This window comes from Lutjanus erythropterus, chromosome 20 (assembly GCF_056507025.1).
Source record: "Lutjanus erythropterus isolate fLutEry1 chromosome 20, fLutEry1.hap2, whole genome shotgun sequence".
NCBI classification, from domain to species: domain Eukaryota; kingdom Metazoa; phylum Chordata; class Actinopteri; order Lutjaniformes; family Lutjanidae; genus Lutjanus; species Lutjanus erythropterus.
In genome coordinates this window covers 12,706,062-12,731,318 of record NC_139336.1, presented here as the reverse complement: position 1 = coordinate 12,731,318, position 25,257 = coordinate 12,706,062, and the positions used below count along the sequence as shown (strand labels likewise).

The window sequence follows — 25,257 nt, the reverse complement described above, 5'->3', positions numbered from 1 at the left end:
AGATGCAGTGATGTTAAACCATATATATTGTAAGTCTGGAAAAGAGAAGCATTATAAAAAAAAATAGGTGAAAAACATTTACTTAATTTATTCTTATACCTATGATATTATGCTATATACCATTCTCTTCTATTTTATTTTATTCTGTTTAAGTCGATTATATTTTTATTTTTTTTTATTTACAAGCTACTGTGTTTTGCAATTGTAGAAGGACAATCAAGGTAGGCCTACCCACTGATAAACATCTCCAACATACCTTCGAATGGAACGTCATATGAAGGACACGACCTCCAGCCAATAGGATACACGTCTGGCAACAGGTTATTTTCTGAACCCCGGGATTCAGCCAATAGGAAGAGAGAGAAGGCGGGGCATTGTGGCGTCGCGTCGCCGTTTATATTTTGCATGAAGCGATACATGTTTGGTTGAGCTTTGAATGAGGGGCCATCATCCCGGCGGCTCGCTCGGAGGTGGAAAATACAGTTTAAAGTCTCTCTGGACGCATTTAAAATGAACAAGCAGGCTTATCTGACAGGTACCTGAGAGATAATTCAGCGTCCTTTCATCTCCTTGTCGGGTAAGAGTGTTTTTAACAATGAAAACGTTTTGAATTGTTAGCGACAAAACATGCAACAGACCTGTTTATTTGTCTGTGACACAAAGTAGCAAGCTTGCTAGCGGATTTTTTCGTACTCTTTTTTTATTGGAGGCGAGGGGAGGAGGAAAGGGGGGACTATCAGTCATTTCGAGACAAAAGAAACGTGAATATTTTCACTGTCTCAGTAGAGCAAAGCAGATGACACCCAGCAGTGAAATCAAGTCGCTTTTCGTGGGTTGTCAAAGTCTTCATCTACTAAACGTTAGTTAGCTGTTCAGGCTGAATTACCGTTTGTAGCGTTAGCTTATTCTCTAAACCGTGTATGTATGTATGTGTGTATGTGAGTGTGTATGAGAGTGTGTATGTATGTGAGTGTGTGTGTATGTATGTATGTGTGTGTGTGTTATGTGTACGGTTTCGGAGAAGAAGTAACCCAAACAGACAGTTTCTCACAAAGAAGACGAGACGCTGCAGACAAAATAATGTTGCTTATTTTGCCCAAAAGGCCCTGATAGCCGTGGTCAGCATTTCGACTAGACGTATACATTGTGGCCACATCAGCACGTTTTGTGCTTTTTGTTCTTACATTAAGACTTTGTGTTCAGTTTCAAAGGCTCCCACATACGACAAGGTCTTGTCCCCGGTAGACCCCCTTCAGCAAAGGCTTTTGTTGCTGTAGCAATTTATTCTTCCTCCTCCTTTGTGTATCCACCTTTCGCAAGGAGTAACCACATGACAAAATTTAAGTGAGCCTTAATTTTGCTAAATAATCACGTTTCAATGACCAAACACAGATGGACACATGCATCTAAAACATCCTGTTGCAAATTATAAATACTTGCTCCCAAAGTAAAACACAAACTAGTACTTTTATGAGAAAGTGTATGTAATTACAATACAAGTTGTTAGAAAATACAAAACACATTATACAGACTGATATTATCATAGTAGCCTTAATATGGATCTGACCTTAAAGGGGCAATATGTAAGAATTTTTTAGTTTACATCACTCAAAATTAAATGTATAGAATGTAAATTCTGCTGCTGGGGGTTACATTGAAACAATAACAAAAGACATAGTTTGATGACATTGTCAAGTGGTGTGGGATAATTGGAGTTATCTTCACTTGTAAACAGCCTGATGAAAATACATCTGACATGAATCAGGCAGAAATCATGTTTATGGACGAGGTAATATTGTTTAGTTTTAGTCACTTTTGCCGACTTCCTTGCTCGTTCTCTAACATATCTGTCATAGCTCTTTTTTTTTCTGGGAAGTTATAGCAACTAGCTAGCAATGACTAGTAAGAAGCGTTACCTTAAATTAATTAGTTTTCTCAGCAGTTCAACATTGTTGGAAACATTTGTCAAAAGGTCAGTACACAAGCTATCAAAATATATTTCTATAATTTTTTGACATTTTAATGTGGGCATGTTACATAGGCTTAACTAAAATTGTCAACAAAGTTTGAAGAACTAACAGTTTGGACATTATGTCAAAGATGTCTGTGTCAGCACGCTAACCGACTAGCCTTGGCCCTTCCCGTCTTACAATTCCACGGATAGTAGTTACACTAACATTATCAGCCACTAAGTATAATTGCCAATTTGAGAGCACATGTGTGATTCACTTGCATTTAGCCCAAAACTGTGGTTAGGCTAACAGTTGTACACATTTTTCCCCCCTACAGTTTAAGTCTTGTCGCGGGGGGGGGGGGGGGGGGGGGGTTGTATTATTTGAGAATAAAATAACATTAAATATTTTTAAGTATTTTAAGTACAGAAATTCAAGTTTTGAAAGTATTTCGTTACAGATTAGCCTACATCATATTTTCTTAGCCAAGCAAAATACAAATGACAAAATACTTAAAAGTAATTACTATTTGAAACAGGCTACATTTAACTAAAATGCTGCCCATCAATGGGACAAACCCACCGTATTTTACATGTACACTATGTTTTGCAGCCTTCTTCTATCCTGGCATCAAAGCTTGTTCCCTGAGGCAGTTATTTAGGCTATGTACTGCACTGTATAGTGGCCCCAATGGAGAGCATGCTTGAATGTTTAGACAATATCAAGCAAATGCAGGTACTAAGATTACTGTAGTTAATTTTTTTCAGGAATGGTCTGTCTCCTTCTGAAAGCCATTCATACTCCTGCACTATTAGTGAGCAGTCCAAGGGTTAAGCCTGTGAAATTAATTCTTAGAAGGAGCTTGGACTTTCAGAGTAGCTAAAGGTGGTGTGGAGGACAGTGATCCCTTCCTCCCTGGCAGCAGAGTTGAGAAATCTGCATCACTGAGTGGTTTTACCTATATTTATTTAAGTGTCATTGATAAATCATCTGCTGCACTAATCTACATACAACCAGAGTGTTTCTCTTTTGAGAGGTGTGGGTCAAAGGAAGAAAAATAGTATTAAAATTTGATTTAATAATTACATTAGTCTGTAGATCCTTTCTGGATTTGCTCTGTCTGAGCTTGTGTGTTTCCTTATTAGGCTGGAAAATGGATTCTGGGAATAAAATGAGCGTTATAATATAGAATAAGGTTACATATGCCCAGAACTGTTTAGTGTATCTTGCGGCCATTGAAATAATTTCATCATCTGTTTTCAGCACCATTACCTGTCCATTCATGAATTTTAAAACTGTGAATTTCTCACCTTCCACAATGTTTTTAAAGTCTGAGGAAAGGATCAGTGAAACTTAAACGGGTTGCAGTTGGTGTGAGTAGGTCAGAACATAAGACCATGCTCCGGAGCAGGTTTAAACACAGCCCAACACTGCTCAGCTTTCGAATGAGTGGGTGAACACTGGTTTCAATAATAGGATAGGTTTACTTTAGGATTAGCAAAGGATTAGTATAAATATATTGACATAGATTCGTCACCTCAGACAAAAAATCCTCTCTTCCATTGAAAACGATGCTTGAATGTAACTGTAAATTGTAAGCTGCCTGGAATGAGTTTTTAAAGGTTGACCAAATGAAGAAAATAAACCATACACTGGTTATTGGTACAGGTTCGACTCTGACCTGTGGTGCTTTCTTGCATGTCATCCCTTCTATCTCTCTCTCCCCAGTTTCCTGTCTATCTTTGGCTATGCTATGAAATCAAGGTGCAAAAGCCCCAAAAAGTAATTGGAAAAAAACAAACAAACAAAACAAAGCTACCAGTCCTGCTGACTGGGACCTCTGCTGACCTCACCAGAAAAAAATCAGCACCATCTAGTGGACTAAAAAGGCAGTTGATCTTATTAGTTTAGAATCAAAAGTTTAATTTGCATTTCATATTAATGATTTACGCATACAATTGATTGATTGATGCTTGGTGTCCGTGTAATGTAATATTTCCGCACAAATTACTACTGGATGTATTTTTTTTCCCACTCCTAATACATGGTGAAATGCTGGTTGATGATGTATGACTTATGTGTTGCCATGTTGCCATGAATAAAAACAAGTATTTGTAAATAAAGGGTAAATCTGCTCACTCCATCCATCACCAGAGTTGTCAGAAATGTAGAGAAAGTAGAACTTTATTAATTCACTGGCCTACAAATGAACTATCAAATGTATTTAAGTTTTCAGAAGTATAAATACTGTATAAATACCATGTTTAAAAACAATACTAACATTTCATAGTATTGAAAGTACCAAGGCTTTAAAACGTGACCTCAGTTCAGTTCAGTCTTTATTAATTTTCCATGCAGCATAGCATATCAGTGTTCAGTGACCTTTTCTATATCGGCACTGTGTAGATCTTTAATTAAAAAAAAAAAAAAGTGACCTGTTATGTCTATGTAGGACGTGTTTTCTTTTTGCCGTGGTATTGAAAGAGATATCAAGTATTGTTTTTTTTTTTCATATTGGTGTATAGAACTTTAAAATTCATGATGAACCTGAATATTTTTATTTCTCCAACATTGTGAGAAGATGTGCATTATGTAAGCTATTGTTACCCAATATCAATCAAATGACCAATACATCATGCACCCCTTAAAAAGGAGATCCCTGTGTTAAGGGATGTTAATAAGTTAAAGTAGTTTTGAGTAGTGATTTTGTTAATAATTAACAGTAAACAGTATTGCTCAAATGCACTGCAAAGTGTGCACCATCATTTGAGTATATTCATTAGAGGTCAACCAACAGAGAAATGAGTGCTGTATTTGAATCAGTTATTATGTGCAGGGCACGTAGTGCTATGACTGCAGGTCTGACTGATCTATACAGTTCTGCACATGGTGGGAGAGTTGGCAGCAGGGGGTTATGGTAGATAGATATGATAGTTATGGCTCTGGGCAGAAAAAACTGTTGGTGAATCTGGATGTGTGGGCATAATTGATGTCATCATTTCAAGAAACTGTTATGCAATGAGTTGTTCATCAGACTTTTCATCTTCTGAACCATCTTACTCTGTGTGTTCACAAATGTTGATGTGTGCTTTCTCTTTTTTGTCCCTCTTATTTCTTAGGGTTCTTTGGATGAACTTCTCTCCACTCCATATGTTGCATCTCATATTTCCCCCCAACTCCTCCCTAAAGCCTTTGTTCTGACTAGACATTCTGTGTATGTAGTTTTTAAAAATCTCCAAAAGGAATTTAGACCTCAACCCATCACCGTGCCATCCTCCTTCCCTTTTCCCCTTTTCTCTTTACATCAGATTACGAGGGACATAAAAAAAACTGTTAGTACACACATACATACATAGGCCACTATGTCCTCCATCCTGCCCTTCACTCCACCAGTAGTGAAACGCCTCCTTGGTTGGAAGAAGACTCCAGCTGGGAGTGGAGGAGCAGGGGGAGGAATTGGAGGAGTAGGGGAGCAGAACGGAGGAGGACAGGAGGAGAAATGGTGCGAAAAGGCCGTAAAGAGCTTGGTGAAGAAGCTGAAGAAGACTGGGCAGCTGGATGAGCTGGAGAAAGCCATCAGCACACAGAACAGCAACACAAAATGTGTCACTATACCCAGGTGAGATGAGGACACAATACACAGTCACATCCTGTATTTCTATGTCTTTCTGACTCTGTCTTATAGATACTTGCACACACAGCATGGTTATTATCAAAGAAAGTAGTAAGAACCATATTTGACAAGACATTTAGGTAAAACACACACTGTCTCACCCACTCACCCACGGGCCAGGGCATAGTAAACACACAAACACATGTATACTTAAGCAGGCAGATATGCTTTCCCACATTTTGAGAATTCTTTTTGTTAAATGTCTTAAATAATTATGAAACCTAATCAAATAATTGACAAATCATTTCAATACTAACACACTTGAAATCATACTCACATTCACACAGACTGACATCTGCAGTCACTGTACACTGGTATACCACAATACCACCAATATAGATCAATACATTGTGTTGTGTCAACACACATGAAAGCAAGAAGGAAGGTAAAGGGCACCCACAGCCTTGCAGAAAGAAGAGTTACAGTTGGGCAACAACGGGTCCACTTCCCCATTGTCATGTTCCATAGGCTAGCAAGACAACAGAAGTGAAACCTGATTGGAGGAAACAGATGTCCACCACATGATGCCAGCGAAACTTGTCTTTGCCTTGAGCTTTGTCAGGATTCATGACCTATATGTCATGTTGTGTGCAGCGTTGTTGACAGTTTGCTGTCATCTGATTGATAGATGTAAGTGTCACAGTCTCTGATTGCACCTATGCTGTGTCTTTTGCTGTTACAGCACCGCCAAACCTTGTTTCAGTATTTAATTTCATCTCATTATATTGATTAGAAAGGTTAACATAGCTTGTTAGAAGGTGATACTTTGATTAAGGTCAGAGGAATTTAATCAAAAGAAATTGAATGGCTTGAGAGTTTGTTATGGACTCCAGCGGTTGGTGACAGGATAAGTAGTAGTGCAGTGTTGTCAAATAATGTTTTATTTTAAGGGAAAAATGCAGAATGAAAGTTTTGCCAGATTCAGGTCTTTCTAAATGATGGCACATATTTGAGTACCTCCTGACAACAGCATGAGTTTATATTGGTACTTGACATTTTCTGCAAGTACTTGATACCTGAATGAGTTCTGAAGAATTGCAATTGGTGCACTAATTCATAAAAATATTTAAGTGGGGAATATCACAATACCATAAATTTAGTTGTTGATACCAGTGAAATTTCTCATTTCTCAATATGAAATTCAGTACCACAGTAAAAAACAACAATAACAATATTCAACTATTATTTTTCTTTGCCTACTGAAATAAAAAGTCCTCTGAGCTTCTAGGACAAAACAATGAAGGGCATCTACTTACTAATCCTGATGAAAACCACTGTCAGGGGAGCATGTTGTTGAATTTAAGTTGACTATATAGTGCAAGTAGTACTGACACAGTGACAGACCATTAGTCAAGAAATATTTTTTTTTATGAAAATGCTAAAACTTAGCCAAATGGGCTGTGGTTATGTCACATTAACCTAAACACAGTAGCTGTGTAACACAGTGGTTACACAGCAGTGCCAACTGTCTCAAACAAATGAACACTTGTATTTCAGGTTAAGGATAACAAGAATAACACTATGGATACACTGAAAATGTAATTTTAACACGAACTGAACCTCACTGTACTCAGGCTAAGTTGGAAGTATTTCCTCTTATTGTCTGAAAAGTTTGATGGTGCTGTTTGAATACTTTTTTTGTGAATTTATTATTAATCCCTGATGATCCACCTTAAATGCAATGTATTTCCAGAATTGACTCTCACTGTTTTTCTTTTCGAGTCGAGATGGAGCTGTTGCTCCAGCTACACTTGTTCTTCTTCTGTGGTGGTAGGAGTTCTTCTTTCTTTGGTATTTTATGGCAGACTAGAACACTTGTAAGCAACATGCTGTCCCTATCAGGTCCAGAATGGCATCCTTACACTACTTTTGAAAAATGAGTACCATCACATTTTCAATATTTTGGCATTGCCTTGGTACTGAATTACTGGTCCTCATGACATCCCTAATTTTAAGTAAGGAAACAAAAAAAAAAAAAAACAGCAATCTGAATGGCTAGTTCAGCATGATGTTATACTATGTTTTCCTGGTGCACACTTCATGCCTCACACAGGTTTATAAAGCTGTATTAAGTAGAAATAATTAAAGTATTAATACTTATAAATAGAAGCACTGCACAGCTGTGATTAATGTGGAAAGTCATTTAATGTGAAGGGTCTTCTCATCACCTCAGAGTGTTTCTGAAAGTTGTTAACAAGCAAAGCCACAGTGGAAAAAATAAAACATCTGTATATTATATCTGCACATTTCTCTCTGAAAAGAAAACGCCTTGACCTTAAATTTCATAATATTATTTCACAGGAGAAAATCATTTCACAGACTTGAAAATCAACTTAGTTTGATTAAATGTGTTTTTTTCTGTAAGAACCTTTGTGCACCCAAACATGCTACTACAGTAGATACTTGAATGGTTACAGGTCATGTGTCTTTCAGTATAGATTTCTCCTGTGTCGCATGACTAGGTACAGGAGCCAAGTCACCAGACCAGGTGAAACCTTATCATTTCAAAGGTGGCAAAGTCAGGGGAGGCCCATGAGAAGCATGTGATTAACGTCAATCAATCCTCTGAGGATCAGCAGAAAGGGGAGATAACTAGGCTGCTCTGTGAAGATTTTATGAGCTTCCCTTCTCAAATTTTCTCTGTAATCTACCCTCCGTCTTTTTTCTCTGTCTCTCTGTTACCTTTTAATTATAAACTATCAATAATGGAATTTGTCCCTGCACAGAAATGTTTTTTTTCCCTGTAACACACTCCACACTTATGTCAGCTACAAATCAGCTCACCTGGAGCTGATGGGTGTTTAATATCCTGCTCGTAGACACCTCAACAGGGTAGCTTGATTTTAAAATGATATCTTGAACCTGGATCTTTCACTGAAGAATGCTATTCCTGATCACCATACTGATTCCTCTGATTAATTTTTGATAGATAGGAACAAAAACAGGAATCAAGACTTCCTTTGTACCAGGTATTATAGTGCGATCTAGGTAAATCTGACATGCATTTGGAGATACATCAATCAGATGGTGTATTTGCATTTACAGCATTGTATTGACTTGCAGGTGAGAAGCTGTGGAGGTGGCAAGAAAAATAAACATAGCCTGGTTAGTAGAGGCTGTGCTAATGTACTGCGTGTGTTTACTTTTCCTTTGACAGGGAGGGGTTCATCTTCTATAACTCCAGTAATATCAGATGGTGATGTTCCAGGTGGATAGGTTCTCAGCAGTGACCTAGTCTGTACGGATTGCTGGCTGACGTCAAGCAGCTCTACAAACATCACAGCCTTAATTTGAAGATGTACACCTTGTATTGACTTATGTCTTAATAGTTATAAAGTTGAACCAGTGTTAACATCAGTGGTCAATGCACTTTAGTGGAAAACACAATATCACAATTTGTGGGAAAAGTGGACAACACAAGCCCCAGGGTGAGGAAGGCTGTGTTAGTTGTTTGTACTCTTTTACATTTGGGCCACCAAAAATGTACTTTTGCCACCAAATTTAGGAGCTTGGTGACCTGTGGGGCCAGTGCCTGCTCTCCCTGTCATTAGAGTAACTGCTGGTACTGCACTTGTGTGTACTAGTGGGAAAGTATGAGGCAGGACAGTGTTATAATACATTAGCTGCAACTAATGATAATTTTCTTTATTTATTGTTTAGTCTACAACTTGGTAAAAATTGTCAAAAATGCTCATCACAGTTTCCCAGAGCTCAAAGTGATGGTTTCATTCTTTTGTCCAGCCAACAGTCCAAAATCCAAATCCATCTGATTAATGTGTTGTCATAAATGATAAAGTAAAGCAGTAAATCCTTACATTTGAGAAGCTTGAAAAATTACTGAAATGATCAAAATAGTTGGCAACTAATTTTCTTTCTAATCGATTAATCAACTCATCATCGCAGCTCTCATCATTGCAGTGAGTTCAAATTAAGAAATATAGATACTGATCCAAAATGACTTTGCAGCATTCATCACCACACATACAGGATGTGGTTACGTACTGTCTGCTCAGCAGTTTTTCTGAAACTAATGTCATTGTTGCGGAAATAGTGGGAAGTTAGAGAAGTACTGTAAATGTAACAAGTTGGTACAGAGGAAAACAAGCAGTCGAACCATGTGAGGATTAAGTGTGTGATGCCAGGCCTGTTTCTTTACTCTGAGGAATGTAGGCTAGATAATAGCTTCTGAAGTGGTACTGATAAGGTGATGATGGTTCTTGTTACTTGAATGCTGCTTCAGTCTCTGAAGAACAAATTTAGATTTTTTTTTCAGGGTTTGGACCATACAAGTTAGGTTCTTTCAACTCTGTAATGAGTCATATCACCACTTACTTGTTTTGCATTGTGTGTCAGATTGACAGTTGCTTGGTTGAAAAGGCCACATGTTGAGGGCAACCCCGCCATCAAATCTTAGGCCCGGATGTACTAATCCGCAGCGTTCAGTTTTGGTAGATATCACTTCTAGCCTTTGATGCATAGCTCACTCTCTCTTTGAGCACAGTAGGGTTGATAAAAGTCTCTTGCACTTGTCTTTTTTCTTTTTGGGGGGGTTGAGAATGTCAGAGCAGTGTCTTGAGGATCGTCCAGAGATAGCAAGTGTAGGCTTTGTAGATTTCTGTTTGAGTGGTGTTAAGAAGTAATGTGACAGAGGGAGAGTGCAACAGCTCAACTGTTCCTCAAGATAGCAGACATTGGTAGGTTTTTGAGTAATGATGAAAATGTGGCTGACCTCAGAAAGTTTTACACTGCCTGGCCAAAAAAAGTCATATACTCTTAATATTTTGTTGGACTGCCTTTAGCTTCTATTACGGCATGCATTCACCATGGCATTGTTTGGATATTTTTATGCAATGTCACAACATTTATTTCTCTCCAGAGTCCGCAGTAATTTTTTGCCAAGATCTTGTATTGTTGATGAGAGAGTCGGACTGCTGTGTAAAGTCTTCTTCAGCACATCTCAAAGATTCTCAGTGGGATTAAGGTCTGGACTCTGTGGTTGCCAATCCATATTTGAAAATGATGTCTCATGCTCCCTGAACCGGTCTCTGACTATTTTGGCCTGATGAATCCTGGCATTGTCATCTTGGAATATGCCTAATGCCATCAGGGAAGAAAAAATCCATTGATGGAAAAACCTGCTCATTGAGTATATTCAGGTAGTGAGCTGGCCTAATTTTTTTTTTTTTTTTTTGGCATATAACATTGTTGAACCTCAACCTGACCAACTGAAGCAACTCCAGATCATAACACTGCCCCCACAGGCTTGTACAGTAGGCACTAGGCCTGCTGGGTGCATCACTTTATCTGCCTCTCTTCTTCATCACTCTCTTCACGCTGAAGCATATTAATCAACTGCAGTGATTATCCAATGGAAGGCTCTTACCTATTTGCTTAGTTAAATCCAGGTGGTGATTTTTTTTTTGGCCAGGCAAGGTAGAAAACAGTATGTTTGGTTTGGCTCTGGGGGAAAATGTTCTCATTATATCTGGACTGTGTACTAGCAGGGCTGGGCAGTATATCAATATTATATTGTATTGCGATATGAGACTAGATATTGTGATAGATTTTGGAAATCATTATATCATGATATGGCTGGTTTTGGAGGCTGCATTACAGTAAAAAAATATTTTCTGAACTTACCTGACTGCTATAGCTGTCCTGTTATTTATTTTTACCCACTTAGTCAAGTTAAAGCACAAATAGCCATCCCTACAATATTGACACAATATCAATATTGAGGTATTTGGACAAAAATGTAATGATATTTTATTTTGTCTATTTGTCCATTGATAATACAACAAACTCATTTAATCACTTTAGGTGCTTTCACCCACAACTTTCAACCCACAACATGTTGTCAGTCACAAACTACATCATCAATAATTATGCCTATGTCCAAATCTAGCTTTTGACCTTTGATCCAGGGGGACTTGTAGGTGAATGGATGGAGATCAAGAGTCTTGACAAACAGACACTGTGGGGATTGTACGGTGACCTTTAAGTGAGAAAGGAAGAAGGCGAGACATTAGCTGTGTCTGGAGATAATCTACATGGGGATTGTGCTTGTAGAACTCTTTGAGTAGGCTGATAAGTGTTGAGATAGCAGGCCTTGTACAGACAGGTCTGGCACTTACTTTGTTCTGATCAGACAGCAAATTTTCCTCTCCTCTCCTCTCCTCTCCTCTCCTCTCCTCTCCTCTCCTCTCCTCTCCTCTCCTCTCCTCTCCTCTCCTCTCCTCTCCTCTCCTCTCCTCTCCTCTCCTCTCCTCTCCTCTCCTCTCCTCTCCTCTCCTGTCCTGTCCTGTCCTCTCCTCAACAAGAACAAGTTAGTAACTGTCAGGATTATGACTACATAAATTTCTGCTGCCAATTCCTGAAAATTACATTAAATATTGGGGAACAATTACTTACTTCAACGGATGAAGCTTTTGAAAACCTGGTGCAAGTGGAGAAATGTTTTTACTCTTGTGTTCTTACTGTGATTAAATATCTGTAGATATTAATATATACTGGGAAAATAGTGGAGTACTGGGGCATGGGGGAAAACAATAGATTACTGACACGTAGTGGAAAAATGGTGGAGTACTAGGGCATAATGGGAAAATAGCTGAATACTGGGGGTGTAGTGGGAAAATAGTGTCACATTTGGGGCATAGTGTGAAAATAGTGAGGTACTCAGCAGTGTAGTATGAAAATAGTGGCACTCAGGTGGCATAGAGGGAAAATAGTGGGAAAATAGTGAAGCACTGGGGAGGTAGTGGGCAAGTAGTGGAGTACTAGGACCACTTGCTTTGTCTGTGCTAAAAAGCAGCAATTCAGCATGTGCCATAGAAGTGTTGAAAATCGGTACCCAGACCTCATCGGCATGTGCTCTTTCTTCAGTCATACACACACTTTTGTATTCGTACACACACATTTGTGTTGTTTTTTCTGTTGTCACGTCTTGACACATGTATTCAATTGACTTTCTTTAGTTCCTCATGTGTCATTGTTGTGTAAATGCATATATTTCCTGTTTGCTTCCCATCATACTTCTCATGTCTTAGAAATAATATGCAGATATGTGACTCATGTGTATTATACAGATATTATGTGCAATCAGGCAGTGCAGGAATTTATTTAACCATCAAAGCCTTAAAACAAATGAAATGATCATGTTCTTTTTCACGTGTTTACAGTGTGAGTATGATCACATATGTAAGCAAGAAAGAGTACTCAGAAGATCAATTCATCTTTTTTAACAGGCTACCAAAATTTGATCCTGTCTACACCCTGCATCACCTGTTTGCACCACACCACTGTCCATTCAGTTTAGATTTATCACATGATCATGTGTCATTCAGTTAATGTCTCTTATTGAGAACAGTGAGGGTGGATCTCTCCTTCCTTCCTTCGTGCCAATAAGAGACCAACTGTACATGTTTGTGATTTCATCCTACTAATTTGGAATGAAACGCCTCATGTTTACCATCTGTTTTCTTTTATTTTTATCCTTTTTGCACATGTCCTGTGTGTGTGTCTGTGTGTGCATGTATTGCGTGTGTGTGTGTCTGTAGTAATTGCTCAGATCTGTGGGGTCTAGGCTCAGGCCACACGATAGAGCAGTGGGACTCTTCAGGCATGTACGGATACCCTGACCACAGCAGGTGAATATACTCACACGCACTCAAACACACCATGAGTCAACAATTGCTATACATGTCTTCATTCCTGCCAGAAAAATACCACCACACGTTGCTTTAATGTTCATCTGTCTTACTGTAATCTTTAGGATCGCTATGCACTGATTTGTGTGGCCAGTTTTGTTTATTAAGATCCTGGTAAGACTTTGAGACTGTCTGTAAAGCCATCCCCTCTCATACCACAGCTGTGAATGTAATAGTGCTGTAGATAAAAGGGGTAATGAGGAAATAATTGAATTGTATTTTAATGGAAATGTGCATGTAACAAGTTGCAAATGAAAATATATTACATTAAGCATAGCTTAAGTGGTCATATTACTCATCAAAACATTCTGTCAAAAGATTAGTTTCATTTTCTATAAAAACCAGGTTAGTCAATTATAGGCTTGATTTTGTTTTGTTTTTAGTTACTAGTTACTAGTTTCAAAGTGGCACTTTCAAAGATCACTCTGAATGTGCAATGGTCCTTTCTAGCTGTGCTGATGAGTCTCATTAAATAAGGTCTAGCCATAAAACATAACCAGCGTCCTGGACTCCACTGGCTGGCGAGTTGGTTGCCTTGGATGTTGCCTTGACACTCTGCCAAACCAGAAACTAAAGAAAGCACAGACTTCTTTGAATATCCCTCCCAGTTTATAGCTTCCTCTTGGGCATGTCACTGAGCTATTGGCTAACCTCTCGCCCAACCCTCTCAGGTCACTGGACGGGCGTCTCCAGGTGTCCCACCGTAAGGGCCTGCCCCACGTTATATACTGCCGCCTGTGGAGATGGCCCGACCTTCACAGCCACCACGAGCTGAGGGCTATCGATGCCTGCCAATATGCTTTCAACCTCAAAAAGGATGAAGTGTGTGTCAATCCCTACCATTACCAGAGAGTGGAGACGCCTGGTAATGATCCTTGAGAACTGTGTGTTTGTGTGTGTTTGTGTGACATAGTTTTTACTCTTGAGAACTGCTGGATGTGATCTTCAAGGTGCCCTCTAATAAGTTGTGGCCACTGAAATGCTTTTGAGTTTTATTATTGCTTGTACTTTTGCCAGTTTGTGCAGTGTAAGTGTTTATTTTTCTGTTTTTCGTGTGTGTGTGTGTAAGAAGCAGAATGTTGTTGCAGGAACACCTGCTTAGCAAAAAGGTACATTTAATTATAGGATTTTGATTTGTACAGCAAATTATGTTTGCCTGTCAGTGACACTTCCTTTTGTCTCCAGTGCTGCCTCCAGTGTTGGTGCCACGCCACACAGAGATTCTGACAGAGCTTCCGCCTCTAGATGACTTCACAAACTCCATCCCTGAAAACACCAACTTCCCTGCTGGCATAGACCCTCCTAATAACTATATACCAGGTCTGTATACAGGTCAAGAGCTCATTTTCATTTTTTTACCCACACAAAGGCATCATTATTATTTGCACCGATGTGGCATTTAAAATGCATTATTATTTGTTTTTCACAGAGACTCCTCCGCCTGGCTACATCAGTGAAGATGGAGAGACCAGCGACCAGCAGATGAATCAAAGTATGGAAACAGGTAGACTAGTTGAGTGATGTGCCAGTGTAGATGCAGCTATGTGTCTTGCTGTTTGGAAAAATACATGCCTTGTCCAGACTCCCACCCCAAATTTTATTATCCAATGTGGAGCCAATCTGGCTTATCCAGATTGATTTTAGAGAGTCTACGTAGAAAAAAGCCCACATGAAATGGCATGTTTGTTAATCAGATCCAAGCAATCATATCAGAATTCGTTTGGTCTGATAACATTTGGAAAATCTAGAAGAGCTGCATGATTAAACTATTTTGTTTCCATTCAAGTTAGCGGTGGGCTAAACTGGGAGTTAGCTTCTCAGCTGAAGGAAGTCTCTAGTGCGCTCACTCTTTGGGCCACACAATACAGAAGCATATGTGGAAGCTCCAGCACAGAAGTTGGCCTCATGTGCCACTGAGCAGTTTTTATAGAAATGAATGGAGGCCTGCCTCCAATGCCGTATCCAGTTCTCCTTTATACATCCATGGGCTGTTGTATGATGTGATTTATTTGTTTGTTTTTTTTGTTCTTTTTTCCTTCTAGGCTCACCAGCAGAAATGTCACCAAGCACCCTGTCACCTGTCAGTCATGGCCTGGGTAAGACAACTTGATTGCAAGTTGATACATTACTGTTGGAATTAAAAAAAAATGTTTAAATGGTTGAAAACCCAAGGTAGTTCTAATAGTGGAAAAATGGACTGAAATCATAACATCTTGTCCAGAAATTAGAGTCTAGAAAACCAAGCAAATTTAGGTAACAGACAAATATGAACAGGTAAGGGTTTTAAGAGGTTAATGTATAAAAAGTGTGCTCCTTAATTTCCTTTCAGACCTTCAGCCGGTGACCTACAGTGAGCCAGCTTTCTGGTGCTCAATAGCTTACTATGAGCTAAACCAGCGGGTCGGAGAGACCTTCCACGCCTCGCAGCCATCTCTGACAGTTGATGGCTTCACCGACCCCTCCAACTCTGAACGCTTCTGTCTAGGGCTTCTCAGCAATGTCAACAGGAATGCAACTGTTGAAATGACAAGGAGACATATAGGTACAAGCACACACAATTCTACACACAGAGGCGCACAGTAATGGGCAGACTGATTTGGTTAGGCAAAGTTAATTACATCCTTACAAAGGAAACGTAAAGATGAAGGGCATTTTTGGGATCATAAAAGGTCAGGCTTCTGAGATTATAGGTTATAGAAAATACAGTAGTTTTTGCATTACATGGTTACTTTGGATTATTTCAGTTTGGGTTATATGAGGTACTTACCCATAGTCAGTGTATTACCTGTAATAGATGGCAATTGGCACACTTCCAGTTTGGAGAGATAGTGGTCAGTTCCTTTGAGGGAATTTTAAATGTATTTTAATTTGAATCTGCTGCTGAATGAACATGATATTTTCTGTAGCACAAAATTCATGATTTCCTCTTTATGATTTCTGCCTTCCTCCCTTTTATTTTGACATTTTTCCTGTCTCACACTCTGCAGGTCGTGGTGTGAGGTTGTACTACATTGGAGGAGAGGTGTTCGCGGAGTGCCTCAGCGACAGTGCCATTTTTGTCCAGAGTCCCAACTGCAACCAGCGATACGGCTGGCACCCTGCCACAGTCTGCAAGATACCACCAGGTTTATACAAATAGTGTTTCCACCTTTGACTCTTGAGCCATATGGATGCTCTACAACTGACAAAAAAAGACCCATTCTGCTTTGCTAACAAAATATATTTGTCGTGTTGACATTTGTTGTCATAAAGATTGAGCTTGTTCTCAAACTTTTATCTGGCAACTTGAGAACAATAATTGGTACCAATGAACAGATATATATAACTGTTGGTATATAACAGTTCATCTTTTATGATGAAAATAATCTTGACTAAATTTTTTTCCCACCTGATATCGATAGAATGAAGCTTGAGGAAGAGCGCTCATGCCCTCCACAATGTGACAGTTTTTCTCAGACTCCCACCCACGCTCACTGACTCATCTGTACCCATGTAACTTTGAACATTTCTTTCCTGGACAAATGAGCAGTGTGAACAGTATCATTACTGAGACACAGAATTGTACCGAAAGGAAACAAGGATCTCGTAGACATTTAGGGGTCGGACTTGTCAGCCCCATGGAGAATAATCACCAACATACAATACACCCACACCTCACAGTGCCCGTGCTTGGTGCTTTTAAGTCGTGTTCACAGAAATGGCAGAGTAGATTCACCAGTTTTGAAGTAATTGGTTTTGAGATCACACGCTGTTGTAAAGTTAACTTTTATTTTATCATACACATTTATAAAATATTCAGACATGTCAGACTTAAACCAGGGATAGAACAAAAAGTCCTGGACATATACCCATTGTTGTTCTCAGTGCTTTCACAAGCCGTCCTCCTCTACCAAAATAGAAAAAGCTCTTTCATGTCTGAATTAATTTCTCTGACTGTGGTATCCACCCTGTCTCTCACACCTATTTTTGTTTCTTATTTTCAGGCTGTAATCTGAAGATTTTTAACAACCAGGAGTTTGCTGCACTGCTGGCCCAGTCAGTCAATCAGGGGTTTGAGGCAGTCTACCAACTAACCAGGATGTGCACCATCAGAATGAGCTTCGTTAAGGGCTGGGGAGCAGAGTACAGGTATTTTACTCTCTTTTACCATCATTCATGATGAGTGGATGGTTGTGGGTGTCAGGTCAGACCAGAGAGTGGCACGGTGAAATTCATTTGTGTGTCCTCATGAAAGAGGTCATGCTGGAAGCTTGGTGACATAAAGACTACAATCAGGCTGTGTAGTGGCTGCTGCTGCATCACTGCTACTGCCAGTCTTTACTACAATGAGTTTGTGCAAGACTTGTGGGGAAAAAGTTAAAGGAGTCAATGATTTTTGTTTACCCTCATTTAGAGAGAGAGAAAAAGAAAAAGAGAGAACACACTGCAGAAAACTGCCCTTCACCCATTTTTTTCATGTTTATGACAGTCTTCATATAGTCTACAGATTAAGATCATAGCGAAAGGTGTAATGTTACTGGTATGATGTTGATATGATAATCAACAGATCATTTTCACTGTCTATTTTTTGCTGACAACCACTCGTGTCATGCAGAAAAATAGTCAGATTTTAAGATGAAGAGCTGCTGCAGCCCTGGCAATGACAAGATAAAGAGAAGAGTTAAGAAAATGAAGAGAAGGAGAAATAGGGGAGAGGACATAAGTAGAGAGGACAAGAAAATTTAAAAGAACAGAAGGAGAAGAAAAAAGGAAAGAGTGAGAGAAGAGACGGAAAGAGGACAAGGCCTTAATTTTCCATTAAAAGAAAAGTTATGAAAATGTTTCAGTTTGCTATCAATTATAGTTCTTAGAAAGAAAGAAATTGGAATTGGCAGGTCAGACTTGAAAAAAATCAGAAAAGAGAAATTACCAAGAAAATTGCATCTGGAGCATCTCTACTAGTTTTGACACCTCTGTTGACACTGCTTTTCATTTGGCAGAGCAGTATTTTCTAACTTTTAGCATTTCACATAATCACTGGCTAGAGCCCAGCGAAGGCTGCAGAGTCTCCAAATGTTGCTTAGTGCATACAGCTGTACCATCTGCCCTTAACATTGACTCACAAGCTGCTGTCATAGGCCCTCAGCTTAATGGACTGAAACTACAAATGTCATAGCAGCATCTTTGAGAAAGAGGCACAACTGATTAAAGCTAAAGAAGTTTACAGGTTACACGGTCTCAAAAAACATTTACCCTCAGATTTTGAATTGCCACTTTCAACGTACAAATAAAAGCTGATATAATAAAACCTGACTTCGTTTAGCAAATAGGGCAAAGATATTTTACTTAAATAGAATGGATTTCTCCTTTGTTTTGGCTCCCCCACTTTGTAGTTAAGGTAAATAAATACAGGTGTATCTTTCCATAAAAATCAAGGGAGTGTCGATGTACATTATGTAAACAAGGGTTGGAAAGGTAAAAGGTTTGTGCATGCTCTCATCTGCACTTCATGCGTATAATCTCTATTATATTCCTCCTTTTGTTGTAAAATGTCAGAGATTACAGGGCATTTGTCTGCATCTCTCTGTCTCTGTGGCCCTCCAACCACCCATCCAGCAAACATCTGTTCTGCTCCTGGCTCTGCTTTGTGTTGCACCCTCCCAGGAGCCAGACAGCAGCGTTTGTGGGGGTGTTTTGGCTTGTCCTCACTGGCCAGGGTTAAGCCGCTGTGTAGCCTGTCTGGTTAACAGTCAGTGTCTCCACTGTCTGTGGAGAGCGCAGGCCAAGCCTGGCAGGACCACAAAGTAGTCAGCTGTGTTTGATCATCTGGTCTGACCTTGGCAATGCAAGATCCCATTGACAAGTCACGTAAATAAAAGTGATCTAGCATTACACACACTACTTACGGTTTAATTATATGTTATATTTATTGATTCAAATCAGAATGAATCAATTATCAGAATTATGCAATAATCACCTCAGGAAATCTTTGGAAGGAGTGACAATATAATCACTTTAGGCCTCTCCCATACCACACTTTCAGCTGAACCAAGCAGAACCAGTGAAAAGTTTATATTTTTACCCTTATTCTGCATTTTATCCTTACAGGCGTCAGACAGTTACCAGCACTCCCTGTTGGATTGAGCTGCATCTCAATGGCCCCCTCCAGTGGTTGGATAAGGTGCTGACCCAGATGGGTTCACCATCAGTGCGCTGCTCCAGTATGTCCTAAACAGTGTGCTGCTGCTTCTGAGGATTAACTCAAACTGACATTTCACAACATTTGACCAGTATGTCCTAAGGGAGACCACCATGCAGTCTTAAACTGAAGTACTAACAACATTATGAAAACAAAACAAAAACAAAAAAAAAAAAAGGATTACACAATGGACCTTGAGGATGGGGCAAAGACATCACTCATGGACAATAGTGGAATGTTAACAGTGATGTCAGAGTGGGCCTGATCACCTCAGGCACTGTTGGATTAATGTTGACATTCCAGTAATCATGGACCTAATGATTGAAATCACCCTGCAATATTAAAAATGACAAGAGAGTGATGTCATAATGGACCAGACTACATTCACATTTTTGGTATTTTTGACTTGAAGCTCTGATCCAGAAACACAAAGCTCAACAGAGCTTTACTGTCCTGTTCATTGACACGCGAACGGCTGTTTCAGTGGATTGAGTCACTCCAACCACTAGTCCCACCTTGCCGCTTCACTACCTACCTACCACAGCACAACTCTGATTCAAGATTTCCGTTTACACAAGGTTGACCAACAGTAGTACTGCCACTCCAGGCTCATGTTCAACCAAAGTCAGCTTCCCGCCTGGACATTAATTTTTTTCTTGGTTTTGGTGACCAAACTTCCATTTTTATCTTGAGATTTCCACTTTTCCTGCTTTTCCTCTAATCAGCTCTGTGTTGTCATGACAGTCCTACCGCTCTTAAATGGGTGACCACTGGGAGGTCAAGCTGATGTCTATAATTAATATTACACACCCCGTCTTGACATGGACACACATATACTGTAACACAGACAAACCTTTGCGGTTCACACACCTCGTAACTTTCTATTTTACCATCTTTGCTTTGACATAACAACAAATCATTTCCTCTGTGGTGTTAATTCAACCATGAGTGTGCAGTGGGGGAGATGTTTGAGTGTGGATCAGAGCTGCAGAAAAGCATGTATTTTGTTTTTATTTTAAAGTGTGGTCAGTGGCTAACCAGCACAGATAACTGGAATTAGTAAGCTAAAGGCATTCTCATGGCAAGAGTGTAAGATGTGTCACTCCACTGGAACTTTACAAAATTTATAAACTTGTTTTCAGACAGTAATAAAGTTGTAACAAGTTAGCCACAATTAACAGTTTCTGGTTTTTGAGGCCCAGCAATTTGCACTGCCTCTCTGTTTCCTCCCTGCACGCTCTTGCTCTTTCTCACATACATTCTCTTCCTAAACTTTTCACAATTATATCATCTTGCTCATGAAGGAGAGTTGTATGTTGGATTTGAAAACCTGCAGGATTATGACTCTTGAGTCTAAGCCTCAATGTCGCCCCCTGCTGTTGAACAGACGAAAAGAGAAACCAATCACTTACGTTACACTGATTCAGACATTGAGCAAGTCTCTTCATTATATGCTTGAGTTGATGCACACTTTCCCCGTTATTGACATTTTATTGATTGGAAGACAGAGATAAGAGGTCCTGCACAATGGGACTTTATTTTTAAAAAATGGCTTCCGTACCATACTTGCACTGCCCCAAATTATGCACCCTTGATATTGCTACAAGAAAGTTGCCTTTGATGTAAAATACAGTGAGATATGCTTTGAAATGTACAGATAGGAATGTTGAAAAGCCCAATTTAAGTCAAGACAGTTACTAAAAATCTAATAAATATTCACTATAAAGATTTGTTCCTTATATTGTCTGAATTGGCTTATTAAAGATTTGATTTTAATGAGATTTCTTGTCTAGATTTAAAAGCCAGTAGGTACCTATGGCAGTATTTTAGAGTCCAAATCTTTTCAACTCAAAAGTGTTTAAGCTTTAAGTATCTGACAAGCTAGTTAATACAACACAGCTATTATTTTCTTTACACATTCTTTTAGCTATCTTTTTGTATTTCCACGTATTTTTTCTATATGAATATATTTAAAATCGTCAAAAGCTTTCTTCCTTTTTATTAGAATTCAATATTTTTTTAGAATATGCCCTCTGTTTGAAATGATCACAGCTTGACGATGAAGTATGTAGCATAGGATAAAACATTTTCACTGAATTTACCACTGAAAACAGTTGACTTCAGCTGAAATAGTGTACTTAATGACTGAGAGGCCAAGACACCATAATTACCATATTTTCTTCACGACTTAATTTGGCTGCTAAAATGGTTTAATTTATCATCTGTTAGTCATTAATAAAGGTAGTTTCCTGCCTTATTGTTACTGATTTTTCAGCTGTATGGGTGTGACCTAAATTATGATAGTGACTGAATGCATGTATTTACAGTATGTCCTGTACACTGCAGGTTCACTGTGTCATTAATCTAATTGCTGATGAAAACCTAATAGCACCACTTTTCCTGTATTCAATTTTATTGGCTTAATTGCAATATCAAGTTTCCCATGTCTCTTTGGGGTTTGGTTAGTTGCAAATTGCAAATAACAAATAAAGATACCCGTTTTAAAAATATTTTTATTTTCAATATACCATTAGAAAATAAAGTTGTTTGAATAACTAAAACTCCTGTGTTGTGGAGATATTAGGATTCAGTCCAGCAGTTGCGCAAAACAGTATTATTTTCAGTGTCAAAGCAGTTGGTATTAAATTGAAATGCTCTGACTCTGGAAGGTGAATTTGCTGAATTCTGTTTCAATTTAGCAACATAGGACATTCCAGTAAGCGGTGTAAAAGCTGCTGTCAGTTTCAGTTCTGCAGACATTTGATTCTCATTACTTCTGTATGTATGGTTGTACACTGTTAATCTTCAGTGAACGTGTTCACATGCACATGATACTATCTCCGAGTGTATTCCTCACAAATGAAAAATGGGATTTTAAGTGGGGCATGTAAGTAAATTGGACTAGGTATATTCTTGCCTGACTGTCTTTGCTCACACTGGCACATTCCAGATGGCTTGTTTACTCCGGACTGTGACCAAAACATGACGGTGGTCTTAACCTGGTGTGCATGTAAACACATTCGCCTTCTCTGTTTGATCACTCAGTACTGCGACGACAACTTTTGTAAAACATCAAATGAAGGATTAAAGGGAAAATGTCACTTTTTATGTGGACGTCCAGTCAGTCTTGATGGTAAATGTAGTCAAATGAAGCAACAAATTCCTCAGTGCATGCTATACTGACCAAAACCTCCTGCAACAGGATCTGTAGTTCCTCCTGAAGAAGTTTTGTCACCTAATGGTCTGTGTTTTTTCTCAACAAAATAATGGTTATAGGGTGGGGTGATATATGGCAACATGGGTGGGGTTGTCAAAAGCTTGGGCGTTTATTGCTTCAATTGACTACATTAACTACTGACTGGACATCTACATGAAAAGTGCATAATTTTCCCTTTAATGAAGGTTTAGTTTTTCATTTAATGGCTGAGACAAGAACCCGAGAAATCCTGATGTTTAGTCATAAATTGTCTGCAGAAACCTTATCATTTGAGGTTTGCATTTGATACACACTTGACTGATGACATCCTCCTCAGTAGGGTGATGTACTTTAGCACTTGGACCAAACCAAAATTTGATCACGGTAAATCAGATAAAACTTTTTCTTCATTCATAGAGCATTTGTCAATGAATTTGCTGACATTTGGATCAAATATTGATAGTCTACACTTCTAACGAGACTGAAACCAGCAAAATGCAATGTTTGTCCACCTGTCCTGTCTTGTCCTTTTGTTGGTCTGTCCTTGTTTTTCATTTATTTGGGGAAAAAGTTGACTTTACTTTGCTGAGGTCAGTACATGTGCTAAAATGAAATTGTAGTAGGTTAAATCATTGCTAACCCACGTTTGTTCTATGCAGTGACATCAAGTCTTTAGGACTCAAAAATATTTCCCCATGAAGATATATACATCTTGTGATTGCTTGACATGCTCTTTTATGCACGTTGCCAGGGTCCAGCAAAAGCCTTTGTATCTACTTTATTTTTCTTTAAATGAGTGCCACCCAACATTGTACCCACAAAACCCAGCCAGCTTTTCTCACTTCCTGGGAAGTCTGTTCGGAGATGGAAGATGAGACCAAATTAGGTTTCATGAAGGCTACATCTACACATTTTGAGGGTTCACATTCCTATTTACAGATAACATATTGTATTTTTTTTTCTTATTGTGATGACAATTGTGTATCTCCAAATAAGCCTCTTTCTGATGAATTCACTAGAAAGAAGGTGGCTTTTTGGAGAAAGTGAAGCTTCTACATGTCACTAGTGATGTTATTGTATAGTTGTACTTTTCTTTTACCATACACGCTGTTCCTTTTTCTTGCTATCAACAGAGCATATTCCATTAGACAACAAGCTGTTAGGATTTCTGTCTTCTTCAAACACTGATGATGATCTTCTTAGGCTTTCCAACTATTCTACATATACAGACAACTTCTTACAGTGTACACTAATAAAGCTGTTTTAATTCAACAGAAAATTGTCTCATGTTGCATCTTGTCTTGTTAACCTAACAACAAAATTGAGTGGTATGCATAACCCAAAACACAGCTAGCTCACTGATGTAACATACAGATAATATGACGTGTATATGCAGCAGTGGACAGTAACAAAGTACATTTACTTGAGTATCTGTACTTCAATACATTTTTTAGGCTAAGCATAGTTTTGAAGTCAGCTGTTGCTGGTTTTTTTTTCTCTTCGAAAATGCAATTGGCCACACGTTTTGTTCCTGTGTAGCCAAGTGATTCAAAAGAATGGCAAGTTCGCGAAAGCAAAGATGTGGTTTGTTCGTGATAACAGACTGTACAGTAAACCTTGCAACTCCTTGTAGTGAATATGTGGGGAGAAAAAAATGAAAGCCCTGCTGCTCTGGGAGGGGGTGTTCAAATAAAAAATAAAATGACAATAGCTGTCCTTTTTGTTTTTGATTTTTTTTTTTTATAGGTGTTTCTATAGGCTTTGTGTAGCATAGTGGTTCTATAAGTGAGTCAGTGCATTCATCAGGTTTTTTCAGAGAATTACAAGGTTCTATAAATGCATTGTGAAAACAGCACAGCAATATATTGATACTGGAAAATGTACTTTTGAATACTTAAGTATTTTTAAAAGCAAGTACTCCAGTATTTTAACTCAGGTAAAATTCTGACTGAGCGTTTTTCAATTGTAGTTGAGTAATATTTGACCGATATCTGAATATTTTAATATTTGAGTATCTATATTTTGACTCAAGTACTGTGGTTGAGTACTTTGTCCACCACTGTGTATATGTGTATATAATGTGTGCCAAATATAGAATTATAATTGCATCCAAACCTGCAGCATTTGTCTTGGAAAAGACAGCATTTTGTACTTCCTCTGTTGAACATGTACAATAAGATGAACAGATTTCTTCAATGACAACTGGGTACATGAAGACTTTGACAGTAAATATATCATGAAATGTTATCTATGAAATAAAAAAGGGAGATGGTTCTGGTTTCATGTACTTTGACTGTGGTAACTGTTGTACTGTAATAAACTACGGTGCACCCTGACTGATAACATTGGATACTAAGTAAAAACCGTAGTTTACCATAGTGAGTGAAGCTAGAGTAAACTGTGTAACATGGTCAGACTATAATGGTTTAATAGGCTACAGTGTATTTAATTTTTGCAGAAAAAGCCACAACTTTGTTTTCCAGGTTACATATTTTTATGACCACCAGGACTGTGGCTGCAACTTCCTATGCTGTATCTCCTTTCAATTAAAC

The 25,257-nt window shown here is 38.7% G+C and overlaps 1 protein-coding gene across 3 annotated transcripts; it reads left to right on the top strand.

Moving 5' to 3' along the window:
• Nucleotides 1-430: 430 nt before the first annotated feature.
• smad2 (SMAD family member 2) lies at nt 431-19,883 on the top strand. 3 transcript variants are annotated; one of them, XM_084746616.1, is made up of 11 exons: nt 431-577; nt 5,072-5,571; nt 13,182-13,271; nt 14,003-14,196; nt 14,517-14,651; nt 14,761-14,823; nt 15,374-15,427; nt 15,661-15,873; nt 16,319-16,456; nt 17,315-17,459; nt 19,419-19,883. In XM_084746616.1, the coding sequence occupies exons 2-11, from the start codon at nt 5,315-5,317 to the stop codon at nt 19,540-19,542; spliced, it is 1,413 nt and encodes a 470-aa protein (XP_084602742.1). In that variant the 5' UTR covers nt 431-577; nt 5,072-5,314; the 3' UTR covers nt 19,543-19,883. The 3 variants fall into 3 exon arrangements, with proteins under 3 accessions (XP_084602742.1, XP_084602741.1, XP_084602743.1); XM_084746615.1 differs by having other exon boundaries at nt 14,761-14,835; XM_084746617.1 differs by lacking the exon at nt 13,182-13,271 and having other exon boundaries at nt 14,761-14,835.
• Nucleotides 19,884-25,257: the final 5,374 nt, after the last annotated feature.